The sequence below is a fragment of the Lepisosteus platostomus genome, chromosome 24, assembly GCF_059453375.1.
Source record: "Lepisosteus platostomus isolate fLepPlt1 chromosome 24, fLepPlt1.hap1, whole genome shotgun sequence".
NCBI lineage: Eukaryota > Metazoa > Chordata > Actinopteri > Semionotiformes > Lepisosteidae > Lepisosteus > Lepisosteus platostomus.
This window is the reverse complement of record NC_142634.1, coordinates 11,700,790-11,719,788: the sequence shown is the minus strand read 5'-3', so window position 1 is coordinate 11,719,788 and position 18,999 is coordinate 11,700,790. Positions and strand designations below refer to the sequence as shown.

Below are 18,999 nucleotides of genomic sequence, written 5' to 3'. Positions count from 1 at the left end.
ACTGCATTCAGTGTTTTTTTTTATTTCTGTACATATGCAGATTTTTAAGGAATTGTGAAATGATTTTCCTGGAACTGTCATTTTTGTGGGAATGCTTCTGCCATGTTTTAGAAAAGCAATAGTCTTAAATAACTTCCAAGGACAGCGTGCTCTTCAGCTACAAACAAATGTGTTATCTGAGTGGAGAACGTGCTTAAACCACTTGAGAAGACAAATCTCGCAAGAAGATGAATATTATAATTCAGTTTTTTTTTGTTTCGTTCGTTGCTTAGATTGCTATTTGTTTCTCCACATGGAAAGCTGGGGCGCTTCTGATGCTTGACATGGAAAGGCATGCTGGAATCAAAGCCTCTGAATATGCTGCCGGAATTATGATGTTTAATCCAACTCTGTGCAACCTGATTCCCCAGGGGGGGGTATTAATATGAACAAACATTAAGTATTCCATTATAGTTCATAAACCGCACCCTGCTGGTTAATTGAAGAAAAAAAATGCATCTCAAAAAAGTCCCTTTCACTTTATCTACCCTTCCAGTAAATAAGCAGACCGCATTCTACAAAGGTCATCAGATAGTTGCTGCAATGATTATATTTACGATGCCAGTGATTTTGCTTTTGTTAATTACCTTTTGTCAAGGTGGCTAATGCAGGCTGATTATTTTGGCTGAAACTGCGCACTCTGGACTCATTAAATGAATACATTTTGATGACTTGCACAGTATTTGGAGCGCGCGTGTCAGACTGACGGTAGAGCACAAAGAATTCCTGCCCGCCCATCATAATAGTGTGGCTGCAGTGCCGCGGCAGTCTCATTAGCAACCGCTGAGTGCATTGTCGCACAAACTCGGCGTATTCAGAGGGCTTATTAAGGTTCCCCCCTTGAGTGGCTGCATATGAGGACAGGGAGGTTGTTTATGTACCCACCACCTTAGGCAACAATCTGTGATTGGCTTTATCTCTCGGAGTGCCATCTTAACTTCAGACCTTGAGGGAAAGCTTGACATCCCCGAGGCGGCAGCAATGTGACCTTCACCTGCGCTCTTCTCTTCCGTAGCTGTGCTACATTTTTAAAAGCTACACACACTTGTTACACAGACAAGTTCCCTCTTGAGAGCAAGTCAGGTACAGTATTTCAGCAGAGTGGCAAGGAGACACGCCGTTTCAAATTGGCCTGTGTCTGCCAACTGCTACGGCACGTGCTCCTTCACCAAGGTGAGCCTGGCGAGCTGCAGATATGTTCGGCTTTGACTGAAACAAAGTGATTGTTTGATTTAAGCCAAATTGCATTACCTGATTACACTACTAAAATAATCCCATTAATCAAGCAATCAGCTTTTTTTGGCCCTTAAGCAAATGAGGGCTGTAAAGATTTGTGGAATGTCAATGCAAGCAAATTTCTCGCAGTCTCAGGGAAGCACATTTAACACGCACTGTAGGAGTGCGGTCCAATTCAGGCTTTTCGAGCCACAGCCCCACGTCCTGATGAACCATGAAAGTGAGAAGATAATATGGATTTCTGTCAATGTCAATACCCAGGGGAATTATGGGAAAGGAAGTGGGTGTGTATTGAGTAAGACACTTGGGTTGACATTAAAGGGATTGTTACTCCTGTAACTTGAACAGAATATACAGAGTGCCGCATATTAGAGAAAGGACAGATGCAGATGGCTACTAGCAAAATATAAGCAAAGATATATACAGTAACAACATCAACAGTAACCCTCCCCAAGAAGGTTATATAGCCTATATATAATTTGGTGGTAAATTGTAACTTAACAAAATACTTGATTGAACTGAAAAACAGTCATTGTGATGACATCTATCTTGGACATATATAAATATTCATTATAAGTAGTGTTTTATAAATGAGGCACTCAGGTTGTAGGTTTAAATCCAAGACTTTTACCGCATTTTAAATATGTCCTTTAAGCAAAAAAGGAAATAATTCACAGCATGCATTTTTAATTTCCAAACCCCCAGTTCATTTCGCTATCCTCTCTGTGGTATTACCCCTCAGGCATTATTTTTAGGTGTTCTTAAAAACAGGAGGTAACCTGAGGCAAAACAAAACCTGCATATTTAGCTCTTCAGACCAGCTTTTCTGTTCACATATTTCTAATACAAGTTATCTTGGACATACGTGTTATGCAGTTACAAACCTAACAGCAAAACTAGAAAAATACAAGTGAGGGAAAATAACATCAGTGCAGAATCACAGTATTTGCCCTCAAGCTTTACTTTGTACATCTATCATAAAAATTAGAATATCAACAGAGAGCCTCTGACCTTCAGCTCAAATTGGTATCAGGCGATTACTCCGACATTGAGTCTAACTAATTTAATTTACATAAGGCTTTCATATGAAGGATCCCAAAATGCTTTATGTATAGGAAAGTATGCACTTCATCCACCATTGAAGTGGGAGAAGCTAACCTGTCTCTACGGGACAGCAAATCAGTTAGAGAAATGAGGAAGTGCTTCACCAATTGAATTAAGGGAACATTCTAGGGTGGTGTCAAAGCCTAGAGTGCAATTTGGGACTTGGACACTGGAGTAACACCCCAGCTCCTACAAAGCTCTATAATGACAGAGTAGTTTGGGTTAACATCTCATCCAAAAGATGAAAATATTAGCACTGACTAGCCAGTTTCCAGTGTTCTTTAACTCCACACATCTGTCATTGAGAATTTCCTCACAGTAAGACACCACATGTGACATATTCAACATCTGGTGTTGGCAGATGTTAGTTCCAGCACTGTGTAAAACCTGCAATGGACACAGTTGCTATGCAGTAGGAGATTTGTGCTTCCTCATGCCCATTTAATGAACCAAACCCTGGACATATGAAGCATCATCAACATTTTGACTTTTCTACCTTGTTGAACAGACATGTCATCTTTCCTATACTTTTCCTATGATCTGTAGAAATCCCCTACTTTAGTAGGATATTCGTATTAGGAGAGATGAAAATTCAGTTTCAAAGAAGATAATATTCTCTTTCTCTGAATAATGACTGAAACTTTCAGGAAGTTTGTCACCAGGGAACTGTGGTATGGTGGGTTAAATTTAGTATAATTTTGGATGTGCTTTTTTAATTGGCTTTTTTTCTGCTTAAGCTGTTGTTTTTCACTGTCACACAGCAGAGAACTAGAAGCATAGTGCAGCATTCCTTAAGAGCTGGAAGAGAACATAGATAAATACCTTTTTTCTGTACCTGAAAGTTGGCACTTCTTCAGGCACTAACAGCTTTTAATTTTAGGACTTGGAGGAGAGCACAGCAGGATTATTATTTTGGTTGTAGGAGTTGAGTTTTTAAAGCCACAGATTCTTCAATTTTGCCCCCTGTGGCCTCAGAGGCAGCCACTGTAACTTAAAAACCGGGTGTCTGGATATTTCTCTTTCTCATTTTGGCTTATCATTCTCAGCAGTCTCCGCCTCCACCAGCTGTTGTGGCAAATTTGTGATATGGCAAAAAGAGTTGCCACCTGTCATAAGCACTCCTGTTGGCCACCTCCTCCCGAGTGCAGATGAAAACAACGAACTTAAAAGAAATCAATTACCCGCCTGTAGAATTGTGCCAACAGGAGGGCGGCACCAAAACCACAGCCTCGAGAACAGCTCAGCTTGTCCCGGGCACTCAACTTCCATTCCCTTCTCATTGTATTGGTGTTGCTGTCACATTCCTCTTGTGAATGTGAACCTTTTTTTTTTTTAACTCTGATGACCTGGCTGGAGTGTAAATGTGTTTTTCTGATTTATACAAAAGAAACAAAATCTCAGGAAAGACTCTGTGGAGGCCGATGCAAGTCAAGCCCCGAATGGTCGCTCCTTTAATCTGCTGTCTTTAAGACTAGATTTAGGGACGTGCAGTATGTCCAACAAAAGCATACATTTTCAATAAACATGCGCAAACAGGCTTTCCAGTCACAGACAACTCTGCAATTCTACTTTATAGGAATTTATTCCTCTCGCACTCACTACCTTTCGGTCGGTTTAACCCTGCGTTAAATAAATCCCCCTAATTTGCCTGACTAATTGACCATTAACAATCTATTCATCTTTTCCTTGTGTGACTTTTTGACAGATGAATTACCCAGTTAAGCTTAATGTGTTAAAATACACTCTACAGTACTTAAATTGTGGTAGAGACTATAATACTTGTGAAATAAGACGTTTTAGAGCTTCTAATTCATCTTATGACATTAGACTAAAACAATCCTAAACAGACTACTGTTGTAATTCTGTTAACGTATTAGTTACTGACAGGAGTGAGAAGAGGTTATTTTATATTCATAGCAAAATGTTCCTATATAATATGTATGGACTTCAACAAGAACAGTTTATTTGTGAAATATTTTTTTTCTTCAGATACTCCTTATCCCAATTTAGATTCTTAAATTTTTAATCATATAATCGTATATTGATCTGACGTATTGTAGTAACCCTTCACATTTGGGACTGCACATGCCATGAACTAATATTTCTGATACCGTATTTATAAAACATTTGCAGATTGCCAGAAATGTGATAATAACTAACGTCTACTGTAGATTTATTTTATGTTAGCAACTGTCTGTAATCCTAATCATAGTATGAGGCAGAGGATTTGAATAATGTTTTATAACATCACCAACAGCAGGCTGGGCGGCACAGTGACAGAGTGGTGCTCCAGTTTCCCCCCCCAGTCCAAAACGATACTGAGCAAGACTGGCCCTAGCGTCCGTGTGTACCTGCATCTGTATGAGTGTCCTGTCATGGCCTGGTGTCCCATCCAGCTGTACCTTGCCTTGTGCCTGTTGCTTGTTGGGATAGGCTCCAGCTCTACCACAACCCCAATTTGGAAGAAGCAGTTAGAGGACAGAAGCAGATTTGCAGGTACTTTAGGGCCTGTTGCATTAATAATCCTTACACTCACAGTAAATATGGCTTTTCTGGACACTCCCTCATTGCGCTTTACAGGTAATGGGGACTCCCCTCCACCACCACCAATACACCAGTACATCAGTACGCTCACCACACACCAGCTATTAGTGGGAAGGAGAACAGAATAATGAAGCCAATTGATGGGGTTTATTAGGAGGCCATGATGGATAAAGATCAGTGGGGGAAATTCGTCCAGGACACCAGGGTAACACCCCTACTTTTTATTTAATGACCACGGAGAGTCAGGACTTTGTTTTTAACATCTCATCCAAAGGATGGCGCCTTTCTTTACAGAATAGTTTCCCTGCCACTGTAGTGGGGCATTAGGACCCACACAGACCGAAGGGTGAGCAGCGGTCCCGACTTACTGGTCCCACTAACAAATACCCAAACTAAAGTGTCAACAAGGGGGATAGTGGGAAAAGGGCACGCTTTCTGAAATGTCAGAGTTACCAGTGTTTATGCTGTGAGTCTCCCGTAGGAATGATGCACTGCTCTCAGAGGTCAAACCTGCTGGACAGCTCAAACACTGCCAAACCTGTTGACATTATATAGATTATGTGCCACTGCTTGGGGACTCCCAGATACACCCAGTCAGTGCATAACTCATCCAGATTCGAACCAGAGATGCTTATGCTTACAACTTACTGAGTCACTCAGGATTCTACTTTTTTGATTTGTTTATTTTTAAAGATTATCCTAAATGGAAGAAAATGGTGAGGATAGGCATATTTATCTGGCAGGGAGAGTACGTTCCCAGAGCAGATGTAACAGTGTCAGCTCCCTCCAATGAAAGTCCCCTGATGCTTCTTAATAGCTGTTAGGCCTAGATATGTTTTGTATCTCAGAGGAGTTCTCTCTGATTGCTGCCACTGAATTGGTTTTATTTCTGGTGTCTCTCAATATTAACCAAGCTGATTGTCTCAAATCAGTAAGGAGAAGCAAACTGGAGCAACTGCCAATTTTGTTTTATATTATAAAAAGCCTTTGTAGCAGTGTGAACTAATTTGGATTTCTCTTATGAACGAACTCTGAATTGGGTCACAAAGTACAGAACTGTAAACTTTAAACAACATGGGGAAATTGGGAATAAAATAACAATGACAACTCAAAAATTATATTAAATAGAAATGTAATACCGTTAAGTGTCAAAGAGGTAGTTTTTAATAAAACAGACTTCTTTTTAAAGGCTTTTTTATCATTTGCAAGAGCTGATGTTTCTCAAATTGAATGTCACTTGTTTTGTTATTTGTTTCAAAGAAACCAACTGTCATTGGAAGGGAACATATGGGTTGATTTCCAGAAATATGCCCTAAAATTGTCGTTTTTGTTTCTTTCAAGATTCCCATGGAATGGACCTGTTTGCCGTTGCAGTGCATGAGTTTGGTCACGCCATTGGTCTGGCTCATACTTCAGCCAAAAAGTCCATCATGATGCCTTACTACCAAGGTCCTGTGGGAGACCCCCTCAAATACAACCTGCCCTATGAAGACAAAGTCCATATCTGGCAGCTCTATGGTAACGTTTTTGTTCATTATGCAAAGTTGAAGTAATTGTAAAGACATCGATGATGACGATATGATTGTTTCTGTTTAAATCCTGTAAGGATACAAGTGACACCTTACATTTATACCACTCTGTTTATCCCAAACATTCCCAGAACACGTCACAAGGAGTAAAATGGAGAATTCAGTACATCTGAAGGTCTGGGAGGTCTGTGTATGTGGACCATTCCGTAGCACAACCTCATTATTAAGGAAAGTGGGGAAAAAGAGGAATTGCCTGCACAGTTAAATTGGAGAAGGGGTTGATAAACGCTCATAATTGGCAGTTGCTTATAACCTACCAAGCTGTGTTCATGAGGTCTTATGGGATGTTGCAAAATACAATGTATAACACTGATACAAACTGAGAGAACTGTTTTATTATCATTGCACAGATGTCTGCCCCAATATATCACATAGTCCATTAAAAAATCAATGAAAATTGTCAGTGAAAAACTGTAGTTTAGTTTGAGAATGCTTCAGCTGGAATTTACTCAGGGGACTATAATTTGCAACTCCACCTGCAGTATTTCATCTGACTGTTATGCTCTCAGGCTGACATTACTGTAATTTATACTTAAAAAGTAGTCTCTGTATGCTACCCACCCAAGTCTGCTAACTTAAGGTGGGGTCATAAATCTAAGAAGGTCCAATTTGTGCCAACTTCTTGAAAGGTTTCCTTGAAATACCTAGCTATCCCTAAAAAGGGCTGATACTGGCTTGTGTTCAGTAAAAAGCTGGCTGTCAGACTTCATGCTCAGATCCTATTTGATTAGTAAAGTCTATGCAAATCGTATATGTTTGAGTAAGAAGTGAGTATTGATTTCATTTGGATTTCAATCCAGTGTAACTTTGATACACTCATTCATCAAAAAAGTTAGTTTTCTCTTCCCATATTTGGGTATTTTCTTCAGAGATTTTTTTAATGAAAACAATTACCAGGAGTAATTTTTACTTGTCACGTGCTGGTTGTTGTTGGAATCCAGTGGTTAAAGCTCTACTTCATTTTCTTGGCTGTGCTGGCTGGAAGGCAAATATCCTTTACAAATCGGCAGGACTGGCGAGTATTAACCGTGTGTCCCAGCAGGGTTTATACCCGAGTGCTTAGAAATCAATTTGTTTCTCACCAGTGAGTGTGTGAGATGAATCCACAGTAGCAGTAAGGGACACACATCACGGATTAGATTCCCTGAACAGGCTTGCCACCTTAAAACAAAAATTCAGGGGAGAAGCAATTTGCAATAAAACAGTCTAATAACAAGATTTCTAAGGCTCGTATAATGATGTAAAATCAAGATAATTAAATCTATCCTCACCCTTTGAAGTGTTTAATGCATTGCAATGTGATGAGCCAATTCTGAATGATAACTATTGACATTGTGTTGACTGTTCAAAGTAGTGTGGTTTGACAGGAGGAGATGTGGGGAGGAAATAAAGTTGGCACTTCTTTCATCTGTATTATCCTTTGCCCCGTATTCCTAATGCCATACATGTTTATCTGTTTGCATGCTATGGGGAATGGGCTGGAAATTGGTGATTATGCTTGTATGTGTTTTTGAGAGCTCCAGATAAGAGACTTTTGTGTGCGTTGTGTTTTATAATGATGAGACCCCCTCCAGTCCACCTCCAGCTCCACAGAAATGGGCATCTGATAATGAGACAGTGCTGTACACATCATTATCTCAATTTTACCCACATTCTGCGGTTTTTGCCTGCTAAAACACATACTTGTATCATGTCAATAACAGTCAGTGAAGGCAGCAGTAATGTGAATGTGTTTTCAGCCTGAGAAAACCCTTTGTTTTTAATGTTAAGTGGAAGTGGGATTTAAGTCCCACTGTTGGTGGGATTTGTTTTAAACAGAGGTGTGTGAATGAAACTTTTTTTATTTTTAATTGCTTTTCCTATTACTTTGTGGCTGCTTATCATCGTTCAGCATGCCAGAGAGAAGCAAATTTATTACCACCGCTCATTAAAAAACATGGAGCCTGTTAATGCCTGTAAGCCTGCATTAAGCAACATTGATCCATCCATTTTCAGTAGTTGCTTTATCTGTGAGAGAATCACAATGGCCCTGAGCCTAACCCAGCAGGCACAGGGCACATGGTGGGACCACATGTTAGAAGGGACACTTGCTCATCAAAGGCTGCACATATACAAACCTGTGGGGCATTTTAGAGACTCCTAGTGTATGGGAGGATTTTAGGACCTAAAGAAAACCAATGTGAACATGGGCAGAACATGCAAACTCCAGATTCAAACCCAAGAGCCACAGTCCTACCAATGCTGCCCACTATAGGGATCAGCCGTCTATGCTGTAATTCACGTGGAACTGTGTACAAAATATCCAGTCTAGTATTGTGGTTTAAAAATGTTTACATGGGCCTACAATCTGTAATTTATGGCATTGCTTTTACAATGTTTTGTATTGCACATTGCATGTTCTTGGGTGTTCCTAACCCTACCCAATCTGCAGCCAATTATATTTTTTAATCTCTGCATCACTGTATACTGTATGTTGTGCCCAATACACTTCCCATATTCTGAATTTTGGTAGGTAGAGTTTGTGATTATTTTATGTACACACAAGCATAGATTACAAAACAAGGTCTTGCTTGCCTCCGATACATGGAAGAAAATGGTAGGTTATTACGGAAGGAGAGGTTTGAAAAAAGCACTGTTGGGGAGTGGAGTAAAAGTGGTTTCTCTGCACCAGGTGTGCGAGATTCTGTGTCCCATACTGCTCGTCCAGATGTGTCCAGGACTGACGACCCCCCTGTCCTGCTGGACCTTCCTGAAAACAGATCAACTGTCCCGTAAGTAAGAGCCCTCCATTGCCATCTGTTGGATTCTATGTGCATCTACTGTGTAGCCTGTACGGTACTACAAATACGTCCAATGCTAAAGTACTGATGTGATTTTCAGAGAGGATTCTCTCAGATATGTTATATCTGTAATTTGCAATAAGCCTCAGATCTCTTTTCTTCACCCCTCACCTGTCAATAAAAATGCAAGCAGGGGTTTCTTTCACCCAGTTGGTGATTGTAGGGAAATGCTGTGAAAAATAAGTGTTCTGTCCCTGTCCTCCAATGAGGAGATTTGGATTTTCCTGTTTTCACCTTTCAGAGGATTTAAAGCGAAAAGATAATCGGCACCTCTCTACCCCCCACACACTCTCACCCAAACATCAGCCACAAGGGTCATGGAGACTGTTTTATCCCATCCATTCTCTTTATCCTATACAGAGTCACAGGGGAGCTAGAGACTATCCCAGCAAGCAGTGGGTGCAGGGACACACAGACACAAACATGAACACAAAAAAGAGACAATTTTCTGCAGAAGCCAGTTAACCTAGCACTATGTCTTTGTAGTGTAGGAGGAAAACGGAGCACTTAAGGAAACCCATGTGAACACAGGGTGAACCTGAAAGCTCCATGCAGATAGTTCCCCAGGAATAGAACCCAGGGCCCCAGCACTGCTTGGCAGAAATGCTAACCACTGCACCGCCCTTGAACTGTTTTAGATTTTACCTTAAATATACATTATACTGTATATATTTCAACACATACAGCACACACACAAGATGCAATACGTCAAATTCAGGCAGGTCTCCCTAATTCTGTTATTAAGTACTGTAAAAACCATGGAGCAAAGTCCTCATTGGGTGTGCTGATACCATCTGCCTAGCTGCTTGCAAATTTGATTTTCTGCAGAACAAACATGAGCGCTGCGAATTAGGGCCCAGCGCAGGTCAGCGTGTTGTGACGGCGGAAGCTGTGATGCGTCAGTACCTTTCTTCTCCACTCTTGTCAGGCCCGCCCAGGACGCTCCGGACAGGTGTAACACGCACTTTGATGCAGTGGCTCAGATTCGGGGAGAGGCTTTCTTTTTCAAAGGTACTGGCTGTGCGCTCTGCTGCATGCCTAAGATTTCAAAAGGGGAATAATAACTACTTCAGAACATTTAGAATTACTGTGCACTTGATCTTGTGAACTAATAGGTTTTGGTGTGATATGTTTGGTTTGGGTTGTTTCCTTTGCCCTGACTTTACATGCCATTTGAGAGATGGTCAAAATAGTCATGGGTTAGGTAATGCTGTGACCACTGGAAATATAATTTCTAATAAACTTGATTTTAAAAATGCCTGTAAGTGAATGCAAGATAAAATTGAATTAATTGCAAAGGGAAAAATGTTTTCTTGGTACATGAAAAAAATTATCTCCATTAATATGAGATTTTTTTTCTTTTTAAAATACCTATATAATATATAATAAAGGTATATATATTTTAAACCCCGTAGTTTGCTGTTCTGAATATGATCATCTTTAGAATTCTTGGAAAGGTGATGATGACTTTCAAGGTTTCCTTTTTCTGGTTCACAGAACCTCAATACTTTTCACTGTATTCATTCTGCATTAATCATATATTTACACCACATCCATCAATCTAACTGCTTCATCCAATTTAGGGTAGCGGGGAGGCCAGAGTTTATCCTAGAAAGCAACATGCACAAAACAGGATACACCCTGGACAGGATGCCAATCCATCGCCGGGCACACACAGACAGATACACTCTCAGCAGGGCCAATTTTCCCAGAAGCCAATTAACTTACCAGAAGTTTTTGGACTGTGGGAGGAAACAGAAAACCCTTATGAACATGGGGAGAACATCGCAACAGCATCACAGGAATTTAACCCAGGGCCCCAGTACTGTGCCAAACCAAAACACATCATATATGTAGGTATTCAATAGACGTAAGTCACAGTTAGCTGAATACCTATACAATTCTCTTAACTTTTCTTTTTTCAAAGCCCCACCCTGGTTATGTGTGATACAGCTATATATCTCTTAAGCTCCCTCTCTCAGTCCATATACACACAGAGAAAGATACATTACTAGATTCAGTTTACAAACAGTGTCTTTTTGAAATATTTATATTGCTTTTTTCATTGTTCTTCATAGTTTATCTGTATGGCCTTGTAAAGTCTTGTAAAAGCGAGAATGTGCTCTTTTTGCAAAGAGTCTGGTGTATAAATTTTTTAGAAAATATCAGCAGTATATGAAAACCCTTGTCTTTCAATAAAAGAAGGTCAGCAGATGTCTGGCTGAGATCATAGATGTTTTTGGAAAGGAAAGGTTATTCTGGTTCAGCGATCATTCTGGGCAGTTCTTCATTGAATTCCTGTCCTTCTTCCTTCTTTTGTTTCCAAATCCAACACCCTCATATTTCTCCAAGAAAAGAAAAAAAACACCCCCTCTGTCATAACCTTCAATGTGGTGTAGTTTCAATAGCTTGGTTGTCTGTGAAGTTGCATATTTTTGAAAATGTGCAGTTTTTCTACTATTAGTTGTTAAGTCAAGGGTGGCACAGTAAGCAGTTGTTAGCATTGCTGCCTCGCAGAGCAGGGGCCCTGGGTTCCATTCCTGGGATGTTATGTGAATATACAGTAGTTTGTTTATTGTGCTTGTTGCTTGCTGGGATACGCACCGGCTCCCACATGACCTGTATTTGATAAATGGACCAGATGGGTTGTTAAACACAGAAATGATTGTGTCCCTTTTCACAGGAAAGTATTTTTGGCGTCTGACCAGAGAAAAACACCTTGTCTCACTGCGACCTGCTCAGATTCATCGGTTCTGGAGAGGCCTGCCCTTAAACCTGGACAGTGTGGATGCAGTCTACGAGAGACCCAGCGATCACAAGATTGTCTTTTTCAAAGGTACTGCGCTATGGATGCAGCCCTGAGTTTTGAGAGTTCTGCTCTTCACTCACACACCAAATATAATCTACCAAGGAGCAAGTAAAGGTTAATACCAAGCTGAGAACTAGGAAGAAGAAACAAGTTAATATTATTCCCAGGCAAGCCAGAGCTCGCAACCCCTGGTCTCCATAGCAACCGGCCTCGTTCACTTGAGGAATCAAACACCTCCTGGTGCCGTAAGAACACGATCAGGGCGGCTGTCAGTGCCTCCTATCCCTGCTTAACAGATACTGTAGTTACCTCATCAGCTCCAAGATACTTTAACCCTGCCCTGTTCTCAGTCAGACACTGTCATTGAGTTTCCTACTCACTTATGGAAGGGCTCCTCTCAGTAACCAGTCTGCTGGGAAGACTTCAAGGACTCAAGAGACAACCCAACGGCCAGCCAGATCTCCGCCTGTCTCCTGTTTGCTACACGTCTGTGTGCTGTCCACTCCCTCTTCCGTCCACCTCCTGTCTGCCTCTCCATTGCATCCTCAGCTCTCGCCTGTCAGCTCGTCTTCACTGGGACCCAGAGAGTGGATTTCTCAGTGTTATACAGATACCCATTCAACTGTCGCAGTTTCTTCTTCCTACTTTTCAGCATTGCATTATGTGCTCACCCTGTTCATTTGCAGAAAATGCACACTGATGCAAATCCTTACTCAAACATATAATATGCATTCTTTTAAGCATGACCTCTCTTTGTAGAATTTTGGAAGCAGTAGCTGAAAATACTAAATGACAGTGGCACTCTGCAGTGATCACCATAAAGTTTTCTATAAGTGTGGAGCAGTGTTTAGGACTCAACGGCTGACCATCAGGTTGTGAAATCGGATTCCACTGGGGACAGTCCTACTGCACCCTTGAACAAGTAGCTTTACCCAGAATACTCCAGCAAACCCAGCAGTATAACCTGGTATTACACATAGTGTGGATATTGTTGTAGGTGGAAGCATTAGCCAAATTAATTCAAAAGATTTTAAAGCTTTCAAGGTATCTTTATATTTGAAAACAAATTCTTCCTTGTGTCCCACTCTTTTTTAACAGTTGAGCTGATGAACTATTGGCTTGTAGATCTGCTTTTTGTTGTCAGACTGTACTCCCTCTCCCTCAGGACTTGACAACCCTGTTTTGCTTTCGCCTCAGGAGAGAAGTACTGGGTGTTTAAGGACAACAATGTAGAGGAGGGATACCCAAGGCTAACCAGTGACTTCGGCCTGCCCCTTGAAGGAGTGGACGCTGCCTTTGTTTGGCCACACAATGACAAGACCTATTTCTTCATGGACAGACGCTACTGGAGGTATGATGACCATCTACGGCGGATGGATCTGGGGTACCCAAAGGACACTATGCTATGGAAAGGAGTTCCGACACTTCTCGATGACGCCATGCGGTGGTCTGACGGTGAGTAGCCCTTGATGTTCTGCAGGGGAACAGTTTGTCATCTGTGTATCGCAGAAAGGGAAAGGGATGGGGAGGAGCCGGCTGTGGAAGCTGCAAAGCCTTTAAGTCGTAGCCTTAGTGTGAAAAGAAGTGGTTGTTATTTGGGATTATTTTCTCAGCAGGAATTGAGTTTTGAGACTAAGAGAAACTGGAGCAAGTGGGGTTTCAGAGGGATTATGCTTGTTGTTGCTGCAAAGTGCAGGGTTCTGCAGCGATGTGTAGCTTACACTACTTACTGTTGTTCAGTTCTGTACCTGTCAATCCCTTTAGTGAGGTGATGTCAAAATGATGGCTGAGGTTTTCCAAACTTTTCCAATAGGTCAGAGTCTCAGAAAGTCATAATTTTGCCTGGAGCAAAAGCGCCAGCTCAAAGCAGTGGCCAAATGTGCTAAAATGGGAAACTAGACAGCATTGCATGTATTTATCCTCTGCATTGACATCACTTCTTCTTGTAGGGTGAATCTAATGACTCCTTTTTAATTGGCCTTTGATGAAGGTAGCCAAGGAGATGAAGAATAAACACAATTTCCCAGTTTTGACATAACATTGAGAGAGGCAGCATTAGTCTTCCCGAGGTTGTTGAGCAGTGGGCTGCTTGAATTGGACTTATGAATCCTGACTGTTTCAGTCTCGCTGCACTTATATAAATGCAATGAAAGCAATCTGAGACTTCTGAAGCTCTGTATTTAATGGCACTCTGTCAGCTGCTCTGGCACACACCTCACGTTGAGACACTACTTTCATGAATTGTCATGGCACTTTTCATCTGTAATTACTGCTTCTATGGAGGAGCCTGACTTGCAATAAAGACGAAATTAAAACATTCTTTGTGGAAAGGTTTTATGAATAAAGTCTATGAAATACCTCAAAGGAGAAATTTGCTGGTTAACATTTCAATATGGGTCAGAAAATACAGTGACAATAATCAGGATCAATACTAATGATTAAGCCTGAAATAGGTTGAGAGGCATTAAAAATTATTTTGCTTCCAATTTTTGCCCAAAAGTATGTGTTCAAAAATCAGTAAAAAGCATTTTGTTTTGAATCATTCAGGTATTGATTTAATGATCAAATTAAAAAAAAACTATTTTTGGTCATTTGCATGTTATTAATAGATAATATATGCTAGAATGGTTTGCAATAATGCAAATGTGGATGGGAGCATGGATCTTGTTTGTTTTCTCTCCACACCGCTGTGCTCTCTTTGCAAGCCTGACACTGTTTAAACCTTTAGAAGTGCAGTCCTAAAGAATACATGTGGGGGAAGTGGTTCCCACCACATAAGAAAATCTGAAAGGCACCCCACAGGTGTTCCAATTCTCATGACAACTCGTATGAAAATGAACTAAGGAAAATGCACAAGACCACAAAAGACAAGTAGAATAGCCATTTTGTATCTTGTAATTGGATAAAGTGGTTACAGTGCTGTATGTGTTAGCAGTGAATAACATTAACGCATCACTCAGTGTTAAATAACGGTAATGGTGGCTTCCCCTCCTCCACAGGCTCCTCATACTTCTTCAAAGGGAAGGAGTACTGGCGGGTACAGGGCAGCGATATGGAGGTGGAAGTGGGGTACCCCCGATCCATCGGCAAGGACTGGCTGGCATGCAGAGAGATGCAGTCGGACTCTCCAGCCGCGGACGGCAACGGCACGGAGACGCGCTCCCAGGGGCAGCACCATGTCAGTCACGCGGAGAACGGCTACGAGGTCTGCTCCTGCACCTCGGCCGCCACGCCCCGCGGCCCCCTCTCCCGGACACGCGTCGGCCGGCTCCTCCCCCTCTGGCCGTGGACCCTCGCGGTGGTGCTGACCGCGCCGCTATGATAACGGCACGGGAGAGACAGGGGCGACCGTCTGGGCCGAAGGACAAGAGAAGTCTGGGCCGAAGGACAAGAGATGAAGACACCGGTGGCTGGGGCTGGTCTCGCCTATCGTGTCCGCCTCACAGCGATGCACTCCTGGGAGCAAGTAGAGGCGAATTCTGTGCTGAACTGAACAACAAAAGAAAAAAATAACACGATGAAGAACCCTCCACAGCTGAAACATTGTTTTCTCTTTTTGACTTTTCAGCGTGGAATTCACCTCTATTTGATTCTTGTCAGTCTGCACTCTGACACACCTTCCCAATCAAACCTCTTCAAACTACTGCCCGGTAATACCTGTCAGATTACTCGTTACAACAAGCAAAACATGGGATTTTAGATGATGATGATTATTATTATTAGTGCTGAAATTATAGGCCTACCTGAATTCTCTGAAATCTCATCTTCGAACCCTTGTTTCCAGATGTGTCACTTCCTATTCTCCAGGGGCTCATTGAATCTTCCCACGCCACCAGGTATTTCCTGTGGAACTTGTGACTGACAGATGGATTGGATGTTTCCTTGAATCAAGACCTGTATCTGTTTAAGAACAAAATGAACTGGTGCCCAGGCTTTAAAACACAATGCTAAAGGAATGATTTATTTTTTGTACCATTTACCGTCTTCAGTTTTCAAGGGATTCTGCAAAGATCTGATTGTATAATAGGAAACATAATTTAGCCACAGCAAAATTGACCAAATGCAGATTTGCTGTTTGAAGTACAGAAGATGAATGTCTGTACAAGTTGGTAAGGGGAAAAGCTCCCTTTATTGAGTTACCATAACTCTTAAGTTTATTAAGAGATATGGTTTTTAAGAAATTGGCATTTCCTATTTTGTAAAATCCTACAAGTCATAATACTTCTTTGCAGGATCCAATGTAGGATAAATGCTATATAACTTATCCTAAATTGACTGCACAGACTTACGACGCCACTTCTTTGGAAACAGAGTCCCAGCTTGTTCTCGTTTTGTGCACTATTGAGATATACCTGCTGACAGCACAATGTGCGCTACAGTATATTCTGTAAGATTTTACTAGAATGTTTTTTTTGCTCTGCTCTGCAGCATCCCCCCCCCACCACCATTTGTAAGAATGAGCAAAGCTTTTTGAACTGAAAATGATCAGGCATGAACAGGAAATGTATAGAAACCCTTTTTTACACTGCCTAGATGATGCATAGCCATCACATTTTGCAAGCAGGACTGAATGAAGTGAATGGCAATTACTTTGTTTCTTTTCTGAACTTGCACTGCTTTGGGTAGTGTCAATAGGCATATATCCTTTGAAACCTTATCCAGGCTGGAGGAATCATATAAATAACACCAATTAAATGGGATTCAAGGAATGGGAATGGGGAATGGGTTCAAGGGATATATGCTTTTTCAAACAATGTTCAGTTTCACCCAAGGTTCTGAGTTATAGGCCTGTATCACTACTGAAGAACTTTAAAATTGAATGGAAATTTGTACTGATATTAATTCAAAAAGTGTCAAATATTCAACACATACAGTTTATATATATATATATTTATATATATTTTAGGAGAATAATGTGGTGGTTGAAATGTAGGAATCATAAGCCAATGGTTTTCTAATTTATGAAATATTTTCATACAAAATGATGAAAATAAAATCCATTGTATTATGAATATAAATGTCTGGATATTAAGTTTGGAAGCATACCCAAGAAACATCAGTGGAAATCTAAAGAGTTACTTTAAATGATGGAGTAAATATAAACAAAGTGTTTGAGCTTGGTCTTATTTCTGATGCACAGCAACAAAAAAATGTGCTTTGCCTTTATGTTCTCCATTAAAATGAAAACAAATAGTAGTGTGTATTTCAAATGGCAGTGCAAATTGTTTTTTGTTGCTTTAAATATTCAACAAATATTGGTAAATTGGGACATTCTTTAACATCTCATCTTATTTCTCTCTTTTTACTGAGAAATATTGTGCTCTTTCAGTAATGTGCTCCACTGCTAATTTAAATTTGTTTCTATAAAACTGAAATAGTTATATATTATACAAGGGCTTTTTCATATTTCAGTGTGGTTATCACGTTGGGTTTGGACACCTTGTCTGGAAAAACTGTTCCTGGATCAAAATTCAGCAAACCTGGCAGGTGTTTTGTTCTTTTAGTTTGTTAGAAACTATAAGAATACAGTTATAGAAATCAGCTGTTTGTGACTGAGTTTCAGAGTCTCAAAGAATTTGTTTTCCCTGCGGCTGCAGAAAAAGTTGTTTTGATGTCTTTCATTTTTTTCCAGCCCTCTCCCACTCCACCCTTGAAACACTGGAATCCTGACCATCCTATCTCCAGAATGCTAAATAGAAAATCCAGAATACTAAGCAGGCTAGAAGAGATATCAACTGGCCGAAGTGACTGTTTTCCAGTCTCTGTCAGCCTCAATTCCTCACTTCAGAAACACGACATCATGACTGTCCTTTTGAAATGAATAATGTTTTCCGCCAATTGTTCTGAAAGGTACTGTAGAGGGTATAATGATTTCCTATGGGTGCTCATTAAAAGGTCTTCTGCTTTATGAGGGACAGATCTTTTGTAGCCCAAAGCTTCTTGCCTCTAATTCTTCCAACCAGCTGCTTTGGGAAATTCCTGTCTGACTGGCAGGACTGTGTCTGCTCGCTTGTGAGTAGCTCATAAGAACCTGTCTGAATTCAAGTCACACTGGGTTTCCACAGCTGTCGGCGAACAATGATTCTCAGTCACTCTCAGGGTCCTTGCTGTATCTTAGCCTGGGTCACAGAGCAGTCAATAAAGGCAGAGAGCACGTTCACAAGCCATTTGACATTTTTGAATATAATGTAGAGATGGTTTAATACCCTGCAAAGTTATTTCTGCTGGACGTTTTCTGAAACATCCAGACCTGAGAGATTCGGAAGGGGGGGCACAGCGTTAAGGAAAACATCTATGGAAAGCCGGAGAGCTCATTTTATTCCTGAAAAGTGCAAATACATTAAATACAGATAAAACAATAAACCTTTTTATGATGATGTTCAATTGAATTAGTATGTTACTGATATCTATTTTTGTTAGTGAAGAGAAGCTTCGGTTCATGGTTTGGGCTGAGCTCTTCCTCGAATACTGTATATCATTAAACATTTTCCAGGAAACCTCAGGAGTCTATTCAAATACCAGTTTGGAAACCACATGTGCAGGAACGTGGCTGTAGATGCCACTAATGTGTAAAAAGCAACATTTCTTTCTCGTTATATTGTTTCAATAAATTATTGGTATATTTTAATCAACCCCTTTTATTTCTTTATATAAGAAATGTTTGTACTTCTGCAATTACATTTCAGCTAAGAACAGAAAAACTTTTGATTTGTGACGTGTGCATTAGAATTTTAAAGAATGGGACTATTTACTCTAAATGGTGTCTGGATGTTATTTCAGGTGGTTTTCATTCTTACGGAGAGTGTGAGGAATCATACTTTTTACTGTTTAGGTGCAG

The 18,999-nt window shown here is 40.7% G+C and overlaps 1 protein-coding gene across 4 annotated transcripts in view; it reads left to right on the top strand.

Moving 5' to 3' along the window:
• mmp17a (matrix metallopeptidase 17a) overlaps positions 1 to 18,789 on the top strand; it is an 89,345-nt gene extending 70,556 nt beyond the window's left edge. For 3 of the 4 annotated variants that reach the window (XM_088618015.1, XM_088618014.1, XM_088618012.1), the window contains 6 exons: positions 6,265 to 6,441; positions 9,184 to 9,283; positions 10,281 to 10,363; positions 12,036 to 12,188; positions 13,359 to 13,616; positions 15,161 to 18,789. In XM_088618015.1, the coding sequence (XP_088474141.1) occupies positions 6,265 to 6,441; positions 9,184 to 9,283; positions 10,281 to 10,363; positions 12,036 to 12,188; positions 13,359 to 13,616; positions 15,161 to 15,483 (1,094 nt within the window). In that variant the 3' untranslated portion in view covers positions 15,484 to 18,789. The remainder of the gene's footprint in view (positions 1 to 6,264; positions 6,442 to 9,183; positions 9,284 to 10,280; positions 10,364 to 12,035; positions 12,189 to 13,358; positions 13,617 to 15,160) is intronic. The other variant, XM_088618013.1, reaches the window with a different exon arrangement.
• The last annotated feature ends 210 nt before the right edge of the window (positions 18,790 to 18,999 follow it).